The 11,004-nt window shown below is 28.0% G+C and overlaps 1 protein-coding gene across 1 annotated transcript; it reads right to left on the reverse strand.

Moving 5' to 3' along the window:
• Positions 1-2,967: 2,967 nt before the first annotated feature.
• LOC137807397 (cytochrome c oxidase subunit 6b-2) lies at positions 2,968-7,339 on the reverse strand. Its single transcript, XM_068608024.1, has 4 exons — positions 7,191-7,339; positions 5,758-5,846; positions 5,595-5,676; positions 2,968-3,244 (listed from the first exon to the last, which is right to left on the reverse strand). Exons 1-4 carry the CDS (start codon positions 7,197-7,199, stop codon positions 3,191-3,193), a joined length of 234 nt encoding a protein of 77 aa, XP_068464125.1. The 5' UTR covers positions 7,200-7,339; the 3' UTR covers positions 2,968-3,190.
• Between the last annotated feature and the right edge of the window lie 3,665 nt (positions 7,340-11,004).

The raw sequence follows: 11,004 nt of genomic DNA on the forward strand, positions 1-11,004 counted from the left end.
TGACGCAGTATCATTGCAACTACTATGTGTCCACATTCTAGACGCTAACTTATTATTATTATTTTAATAAATTTTAATTTGCATCCACTTTGTGTCCACATTCTAGACTCAATATTATTTTGTCACTTATTTTTTTTCATTGTATCTACTTTGTGTCTCCATTCTAGTTGCTAACTTATTATTATTATTTTAATAATTTTTAATGTAAGTTAAATGTTTGACATTTATTTTTGTGTCCAACTTGAGTAGATTTAATCATTGTTAGTGACTTTTTTATTATAGCCCTCACTTTTTGTTGGAAGCTAAAGTGAATTTTTCTTGTAGTGTTAATTTTATTATATTTTAGCTTCTCTACCATTTTAACAATTAGTTTAATTTTCTTTTGTTTATTTAGTCATTTAAATCGATTTTAAAAAAATCAGGACTTTATTATATATTTAAGATAGAAAATCATTTTTTAATGTTTAACTTTACCTCAACTTTTAAACTAAAAAAAGTTGGGCGAAACATAAATTCTTAACGTTTGATTCTACTCTTTTAATAATTGTTTTAGTGAACTCAATCCCTTGGGTTTATTTATTTATTTACACGTGAGTCCTTTAATTACTTTTTTATTTAAAAGGTTTTTTTTACGTAGAATTTTCATAAGTTGAATGAGTGGATATCGTTTTGAAATACCTTTCACTCAAAACTTACCAATCTAGACTAAATTTTATTAGAGAGAAGCCAAATTTTTAACATCTTCAAATTCTAAATCTCATCTTACTAATTCATATTTTTTTATCAAATTAAAATTGTACAAACTGCATACTTTTTTAAAAATCAACAATTATAAATATATAAATAGAAAAAAAATTGCAATAAAAATGAAAATATCAAATTTATTTAATTTTAAAAAAAATTGAAAACTAAAAATTGCATATGATTTAAGTTAGAACAACTAAACGTTAAAATTAATGTGGGAAATACCTATGCAATAGCTCATTGGAAAATTGGAAGCATGTAATCTTATCCTTATCTTATAAGATATTTCAACAGCTTAGGTTGCAAATTTGATTTGGGCACGCCATCATTTCCTTTGCACTTCTTTTATGTCACTCAAACTAACTGCTCCTCTTCTCAACTTCAAAATACTCTTTATTTATCATCATCAAAGCGCTTGACTTTAAGTCTTCTCAATACTTGAATTCCTTATGTTAGTACACGCAAATAAATTCTTTATACTTCCACAACTACATTTTATTATCTCCACCAAACAATAAATCACATCCTTTTAAATTATATATGTATTGCATTAAAAATATTAAAATATCTAATTAAGTTGGTTGAGTAAGTAATATGTATTATTATAAATCTCTTTACATATGTTTAAATCACAAAAAAATTAGGGTGTCAATAGTTGATCCGTCCCACATTTAATCTACAAAATACAGGTTAGGTTGGTCTATCTCACACAAAAGAAGATATGAATTCATTTTGTGATTCATTCTTATATGCACCACGAATTTAAACGAATCAACGAAGTAATCAATTCGTTTTTTTTTACAAACAAATATACATTAGTTTCATTCCAAATTATATATTTTATTAATAAAGTTTTAATAAATTTTAGAAAATACATAATTTTTTTCATTTCTGATACATTTATAGCTAAATTTTCATCACTAAAAAATACATACATATCACATTAATAGGGCAGATTTATGACAGATATGGACTTCTCCAGACTTGGTCCTGCAACATCTCACATCTCAGCCAATCATTCATCATAACACATTATTTTATATACAATATTTAATTTATAATTTAAATTTGTATCTGTAGTTCCTATTAAATAGTCAAACAGTTTAAATATATTATAATAAATTCATTACATGTTGATAAATTGCAGTGAACTAAAAGTTTATTCAATATAAATTTATAAATGCTAACAATTGACAAAATACTATTTTTAGTAAATTAAAAAAATAGCACTATGAAGGAAGTAAATGGTGTTGCGATTGTGGGTGGGCACTACGGGAAACAATTTTAGGGGTAAGAGCATTTGACAGACACAAGGTATGATCCATTCTGATAGTGGGTGTTTTCTTCTTGCAACTTCATGTCTCTTCCTGCACTTTAATAATTATTTTAATTCCAAAATTACCCTTAAGCAGGTTGTTTTTTTTTTAATTATATATATATATATAGTTTTTAAATTGTATAATTTAAAATATAATTTTATATTCCAAAATATTTACAAATCAAAAGTTATTTTCTGAATAAAAATTATATTCTGAATTCTACAATTTAAAAAATATTTTTTAGATTTTCAAATAAATACTTTTAATTCAAATATAATGTTATATTTTAAATTATAGAGTTTGAAAAATATTTGAGAATTCAGAAAATATTTTTGCAATTTTACAATATAACTTCTTTAAAGTTAAATCAGACTTTTTCATTAAAAAAATATGGAAGAAAGGTATAGAGGTGATGAAAGAAAACAACCCGAGAGTGGACTCCGTGTGAAATAAGTTGGGTTATATATTTTTATGGGCCATAAACCGTCACTTAGAGACAGTGATTGAGATTATTGCCGTTCAAACTAAAATTGTCATACACTTATACTTTAAGCCATTGTTTGAAACGAAAGAAACTTAATGAGAGACAGAGGAAGTCAGGGCTTTAAAAAAACATGACAAAATTATTCTTTCCCATCTCCTACAATTTAGACAGAGAACAAAGGATCAAAAAATCAAGTGGGACCCCATCATCTATGAAATTCATCACTCTTTGAGATGAAAATGAAAGAAAACTAGTCGAGGATGTCAAAATGACCAAATTACCTTTCATGAAGAGGACTGTAATAGGGATTTGACAGTCAATATGACAAAAAAATTGTATAAGGTTAAATAATAGGACTATTCACCTTTAATTTAAATTAAAAAAATGATAAATGTACTACTCTTTCACACTTCATCCATATTGGGGATAAAGTTTGCTAATTATTAATATTAAAATTAATGATCTAAACAAAGAGAGTACACAGCGGCACACAACCAAAACAATTATATCAACTTCACAAGAAAAATGGCTTCAGCCATTTGCCTTATTCACAATGACTCATCCAAATATAACTGAAGAAATAAACCAACAGAATGCTCAAGACTCCTCATGCCTCAAAAGGATATCCAAGCGGCACATGATTTTAAAGAGGTCCTGGAAAAGTTCCACTCTCCCTCTGTTCATTCCACTTGTCAACCTGCCAGAGTATATTCCACACAAAATTCAAAAAAGAGAAATGCTAACTCATCCAATACACATCATTGAATCAAAAGAAAAAATTTCAATATCATCTGTCGTGGTTGTTTAATACTTTGACTTGGTAATAATGCTGCATAGCAAAATGGTTGGCATATCTCTGTGTGGTAACTAACGACCTTCATGTGGTATATCACCAATCTATTAAATTTTTGTGACAAATATAAACATATTTTATCAATTTTAGGAATGTCCAGAGATTAATTGAATAAAACAATGTATGTTATACAAATTCACTTTCTTATTCCTAAAACAAACACAAACACGTAATACACAAATAAGTGTCATAACTTGTACGTACAATAGGTTCAAAAGCTGGTATATGAGCGTATTGGCAAAAATATTATAAAACAAAAAAATCAGTAAACCAATTTCGCTAATTCAAAATTATGTAACTAGACTGTTGGCACTGCAAAAAACAGTTAGACTAGTTTCAATACGTATAAATACTAAAAAGAAACTCAAACTTAATGAAATTTTAGACAAATAAGTCATACATAGTTAACATACACACAGTCACCAATCTGGGAGCAATAAGAACATAGTAATGAGGTCCAAAAAATGAAAGATGATTGTGAAATTAACAGAAAAGAAACACAACAAATTAGATAAAAATAAATAGTAGAATGCAAGCTGACAAGTTCCAAGGATGAAGAAAGAACAGAACAGAGAACACAAAATACTACTTTAAAGTGTGAAGGAGCAGAGGTAAAATGGTAGTTTTTTTCTTGAATGGTAAAGGTTTCATGTCCGAATATGTTTCTGAAGCAAAAAATGCAATAGAAAATGAGGGGAGACTTCGAAATTTACCCATTAGAACGTTTTTTCATGAGCGAAAAATGGGTTTTGGTAGCTTATATCAAAAAGTAGCACCACTGTATCACGACAAAAAGCCACTATTGCAGTTGCAATAACTGCTACCAAAATGGTTTCACAATTCTGCTCAGCTACGCTACTTTCCTGAGCTATTGATTACTATATTTGTCAAAGAAGCAGACAACTTCCTTGAAGATAAGAAAACCTAATTCTATCATTAGTCACCTTCAAAGACATATTTAAATCACTTTATTATAAAACTATCTAACATGCTAAATCACAAAGAAGTACTTATGTATGTACTTAAGAAATCCCTGCTAGGGAAAAAAGGGGGCTTCAAAATGAAAAATCTACATATATACAGAAATGCATATAGTTTGACTTAAAGCTCACAGCATTTAAAGCAAGGATGCAGGAGCATGGCTCACGCAATGGCTATATAGTATATAAACTGAGTAATAACGAGTCACTCGAGTAAACTTTTCCTTTGCTCTTGTGCATTTGGGAATGACTTATATCTGAAATAAACTAAACATGATTTATATTCATCATATCAGAAATGTACATATTTTATTCATCTTTTATGTGATTGTTTAGACTTCACAATCAGAATGCATGACATTAGTTTTGAAGATGGTGTCATGCCTTCCAGATTAGACTCCTACAGAGTAAGAAAAACATGCAAAGTAATAAAGGGAATATCCACACTTAACTTGGATTAAAGTAGATACACTCTTCCGTCCTTACTTTTACACACCCTCTCACTTTAGAAGAGCTAAATCCCAAACATCCAAGCATGTGATCTTCCAAATGTCTGAGGCCAATATCTAAAAAGAATCTCTTATCCTTATATCTCGGCAGTCTAGAGACACTTAGTTCTGGGAAATAGATAATATAAAGAGTGATGATTTTTTTTTTTGGAGATCACAATCGGAGGTTGCATTCTCAAGAACAAGCCTAATTTCTTTCATTAACATAAAATAAAAAAACTTACCAATTATTCTTCTTTTGAACCCAGAACGACATTTTTGAGTATTATTAGTTGATATAAAAAAGTGAAGATAATGAACCTTACATACTCTACAGAGCTTCAAAGGACTAAAATATAAAAAATACAACATAAATCCAAAACCAATACAATATATCAGCAAAATATTGATAGAAAATAACTCTATTAAAATGACCTATAATAGCTTGTAAAAACGTTGATTAGTGAGTGCTGTAAGTTAAGGAGAATCAACATCCACATGAAGTACAAAGAGAGACTACACACTGGCACTGGGAATTCAGTTATTCCTATCGCAACAATAAAATCTTCAGTTCCTAACAGTTTAAAACTTTGCAGATGTTAAGGATCAATCTCACGAACATTTGAACATCACAAATCACATTAATTTCTGGTATGACAACAAGTTTTATATTAAAGTGCACAACCAGTCAGTTACAAGTCAACCAAAAAGCTAAGGGTTGCTTACCCATTCACCCGGGCAAAGGGAGCGGTAATATTTAGCAAATTTCTGACATTCACCTGAGTTATCACCCTTTGCTGCCAAGCATCTGTAATTAAAATCAATATTAGGTAAAAGATCATAGGTAACACTTTCGCAGAAACCAGATAGCCAACGTCAGAAAATCCACCTATGAAACTCAATGTAGCGAGTGAAACAATGTCTGGTTTGATTTGTTGTAGGAAAACGAAAATCGGCAGGTGCTGTTTTTAGTTCAATCTAGCAGGAAGTAACAACAAAAATTATGTTAAGGGAAAAAAGACTACAAATTTGCAGAAGATACCAAACCTGTTGCATGAAAAGTCAAATTCAAAACCAGAAAATATACAGTATAGCAGAAAGCCAGAGGGTGATTTTGTATCACGACTCTAGTTTTAAGCGATGAAATAAGTGTGCCTGAAATATATTACCCATACCCACCCTCCTCAAGTCATTAATAAAGAACGACTAATATGAATGTCAACAAAGACCAAAACATATCTTCATTCAGAATCTTAAGTAAATTGCATTATAGGGAGTCCAATACCGCCAATTACATGATACCAAATTTAGACAGTGTGCTAAAAATGCCACGAACAGAATCTAAAAAATGCAGTTGAATCGCTGCATGGCCTTTGGATGTAATAACGAAGATATGGACAAAACGCAATCATAAGTAATAAATCAGCACTAGATAGCAAACATATCTTCCTGGAATCAAAATTAAAAAAAATATATATATATCTTAAAAAGGAAGCATAAACCTACCACCATCAAAAAGCATGCTTATCTATAACAAACAACCAAACTAATAAAACTATGGCCTCAATTGATCTGTAAATCCTTAAACATTTTGGGATGCTCAAATAGGTGTTTCGATCGTAACTGGTTCTTTAGAGTTTCGGATTTTTCTAGATGAGTCCAAAAGTTTTAAGAATGTATAACTGGATTCCAGCTCCTGCCATTAGCAGTTGGCTTCATGAATTTAATTTTTTTTCTGAAAAAAAATAGATTTCAAATTACGCAACTGCATCCTATGGTTTTAAAACATTGAATTGGGATCCCAGAATCGACACTACCAGTAAATAACTATATAAATGTTGTAGCAATAGGACCTAGTCCACCAAAACATTTTACAACTACACAAAATTAGGAATCAAATTGCAACCATTTAAAGATGTAATAAACACGAAAAAAGAGGCAACATCGATACATATTAGTTTAACCTAAAACTATCTATGTAAAAAGGCCCCCCGACAGACTCTTTTTCTACAATCTTGATCCCGATATGGATATTAAATAGCAAGCACCCGAATCTATAGAATCCGAAATGTATCACTTTTCACATAGAGGAGAAAAGAAGCAATTCACTAATTTACTTGTCGTATGGAGAAATAGGCAGTGGTAAAATGATTCGATATATCGGAATAACAGATTACACCCAAGAAGAATGCAACAAATCGGAACCTTGAATGGTGAAAATGAGAGAACAAAAAATAATGGAAATGGGAAATGTCTGAAAATGGTTGAGTTCTATTGTTCAGAGATGAGAATCAGAGTCAGAGAAAATGGAAAGAGACTAACCTCCGCCATGAATCAGACTCGATCGACAAATGAGAGGAAAGAAAAGCGCAAGTAAACAAATAAATAAATAGTAACGAGCGGATCACACGGGCCTCAAAAGTAGGCCTTAGACATTTTAATAAGGCTTTTGCTTCTTGCACCTATAAAGTTACTAAGTACACTCCCATACTAACTAAAATACTATCTTCCCTTACTACATCACACCACGACTTCTGCTATTTCCGGTACTTCTTCCACTGAAGTTGAACCTCCAACTACATTTTTGTTTCTCATGGTCGCTCTACTCTTTGAGAGGAAAAAGAAGAAAGAAAAAATTGTTTTCGAAGCTATTATATGTCTTTTTTAAAGCCTGTTCTCAAAATTTTGTTTTAAATATTTGGATGTTTCTTTTTGCACCCCAACAAATTTCTCCCTACATCCATTATTTTTTAAAAACTACTTCTGAATTACACTTTTTGGGAGGTTTCAGAACATATTTTTTAAAATATATTTTATGAATTCTAGATTTACTATTTTGGAAGTCAAAAAATTTCTAGAAAAAATATTCTAAAATGATTTTTTTTTGTGTTCTGAAATTTTTATTACGGAAATACCTTTTACTTTTGGAATATCCTTTATTTCAGAATCATCCAAATATTTTAGATATTTTAAAGAAGGTAGGGTGTAAGAAGAAACACCTAACTTTTATGTTCAAAAATACATTTCATATGTTCTAAAAAGTTTGTTTAAAAATTTTCAATCTAAAAGACATCTCTATATGTTTTGGAAAATTTGTTCTAAAAAACTCGTTATAGAATGAATTTCATATATTTTAGAAATCTTGTTTCAAAAGTACAATTTTAGAAAATTTGTTAAACAAATTTTATTGCAGAAAATTTATTCTGAAAGATTTTCAAAATAGATAATGGAGAAAGTCAGTAAAATGGTTATTTTCAAAATTATAGGGGTATTGTTAGAAATTATGGTAATGAATGAAGAAAAAGCCTTTTGATAATAAAAGACATAGCATTAAAAACCCAACTAAATTTCTCACATAGGGACAATTCTTCATGCACCTCCATGTTTTCTTCAAGCACATTCATAGAAGAAGCCAAATGACAGTTTTTTGCTCTTTATCTTCTCTATTGAACACTCATCTTTCCATTTTCAACCGCAACAACCCCCCACCTCCAACTTCTACCATTGCAACAACTCTCCACCTCGAGTGCCACTACCACAACACCTTCCACCTTCAGTGTCACTGTCGTAATAGTTCCTCACCTTCATCGTCTAAGTAGAAAAAATTACAGTCTTAATTCTACGATCCAAATTACAAATTAATGAATTTACTATATTCTAAATTTTAGATTTCAAAATACAAAAATTTTATTCCAAACTCTACACTCTAGAATAAAAATCAGAATTTATATTTCAATGGTTAAATTTGAAATAAAATTTATATTATGATTGTATCATTTAAAATAAGAAAAATTATTTAAAATTCTACCATTTAAAATGTAAAATTTTGTACTAGAATTCAAAATAATTTTGAAATGGACAATTTCAATATTTTCAATGGGAGAAGACTACGACTATGTCAAACACCGAATTCCGCTGCTAGTTCTCAGTTCCATGTCCTTTTTTTATGTCCTTAACCTAATTTGGGACAGTTACACCTTAAATTGGATTAAATTAAAATACGACACCTTTACATAATAAATAAAAACTAATTTTGGATTTTTCCAATTTTTAATTACCAAGCTAAAACATAAAAACTTAAGACAAATTAGAACCAGTTATTCACATAAATATTGTATAAGAAACTAGAAATTTGACAAATTTCAATGACTTTTTCCCATTAAGTCAAGTAATATCAATGACCCATAACCCCTAATAACGAAAAACAGATCAGAACATTTGCCCATTAAATCAAATTTATAGAGTAAAGATATTTATTTCGACTTTTTATGATTTAAAATAGTTTAATATGTGTTCATGATGTACGGATATGCAGAGAGAATTTTATTAGAGACGGAAATATTTATTATTATAAACTTTCTAACATCAATTATTTCTACATCTTAGGACCTTATTTAAGAAAAATCATACATATACTTTTATTTTAAATCAACCACTGGTTGCTATATTATGTGGGTAAATTCCCTATCTAGCACCATTTAGACTTTTATTTTCCTAATTAGCACTCTTTTGTTTTTATTTCTCTATCTAGCACCTTTTTGTTTTTATTTCCCTATCTAGCACCCTTTTGTTTTTATTTCCCTATCTAGCACCTTTTTATTTTTTTATTTCCCTATCTAGCACCATTTCAAAAATAAATAAATAAATAATAATTTATTTATTTTTTGATAATTTTAATTTTGAATGAATTAAAAAATAAATATTTTTAATGTTTAAAATAGTTAGAAATATAATTAATGAATAAAGAAATGAGTTTTTATAAAATAAAATAAAAAAAATTAAAATATTTAGTTTAAAATTATTTTTTTTTAAGAATGAAGAAAATAAAAAATTAAACCCTACAACAACATAAAAGTTGAATCTATAATGCTTAAAAATGAGAAGCAAAAAATGAAGAAAAAAAAGTCTAGAAAATAAAAACAGCAACAATAAAAAAAAATAATAACTAAAAACATAAAAGATATAAAATAAAGGCAAAACAAATTAAGATAAAGATATAAAAATAAATTCAAATAAGATAAATATAAGATATATAAGGCGATACTAAATAAGTATATGTTGATCATAAAAATGAAAATAAATGAAAGATGATAATTTATTTAATATTTTCTTCAATGGTACATTAAATAGTTTGTGCGAAATTTAATTATATTTAATGACGAGAAGTGCACAATTTAGTAATGTTGGGACATATTCTTTATGTGTGTCTTGGTGTTTGACAATATGAACATTTTTTTTTCGATTATGTTGTTCTTTTATGTCCATATCAGTCATTATTTAACTTTGTTTTTTTATAATTATGTCATGTATTTTTTAATTGAAATTAACATAATTACATCATCAATAATAATAAAAATAAATACTAATTTATGTTTATATATTCAACTTTTATGTTGTTGTAGAGTTTAATTTTTTATTTTATTCATTCTTAAAAAAATAATTTTTAAACTAAACATTTTAAATTTATTACTTTTTTATTTTTATTTTGTAAAAACACATATCTTTATTCATTAATTATATTTCTAACTATTTTAAACATTAAAAATATTTATTTTTTAATGCATTCAAAATTAAAATTATCACAAAAATAATAATTTATTATTTTTTAATTTATTTTTGAAATAGTGCTAGATAGGGAAATAAAAAATAAAAGGGTGCTAAATAGGAAAATAAAAATAAAAATGTACTAGATAGGAAAATAAAAACAAAAGGGTGTTAGTTAGGAAAATAAAAGTGTAAATGGTGTTAGATAGGGTGTTAATTAAAAACGACATTTTCTATCTCTGATTTTTTTCAACTTATTTTAATGGGTTCAAGTTCAAGACGGGTCTAGAGAGAAACAATAAATAAATTCCTGAAAATATCTTAAAATTTATATATGTATTTTTATATAAAAATAGACAACTAATTTTATTAAAAGTGATATATTAAACTAATAAATAATTTTTTCCGTTATTCCTAAATAATATTTTATCATTTAATTTTGACCTTTAAACAAATACACATAAATATTCATGTATGAAATAGGTATGATACAGACAAGTTGGGATAGATGTTTTGCTTTTTCCGTCCCTATCTTCATTGAGGGTGGGAAATATTCAACTTAAAAGGATGTTTATATATTTGCAAATTATTT

This window comes from Phaseolus vulgaris, chromosome 3 (assembly GCF_000499845.2).
Source record: "Phaseolus vulgaris cultivar G19833 chromosome 3, P. vulgaris v2.0, whole genome shotgun sequence".
Taxonomy (NCBI): Eukaryota; Viridiplantae; Streptophyta; class Magnoliopsida; order Fabales; family Fabaceae; genus Phaseolus; species Phaseolus vulgaris.

Excerpts from the sequence above, each read along its gene's own strand:
- LOC137807397 (XM_068608024.1), bottom strand. Across the intron at positions 5,677-5,757 it reads CGCTACATTGAGTTTCATAG|ATGCTTGGCAGCAAAGGGTG; the intron begins GTGGATTTTCTG and ends TTTTAATTACAG. Across the intron at positions 3,245-5,594 it reads CCCTTTGCCCGGGTGAATGG|GTTGACAAGTGGAATGAACA; the intron begins GTAAGCAACCCT and ends ATACTCTGGCAG.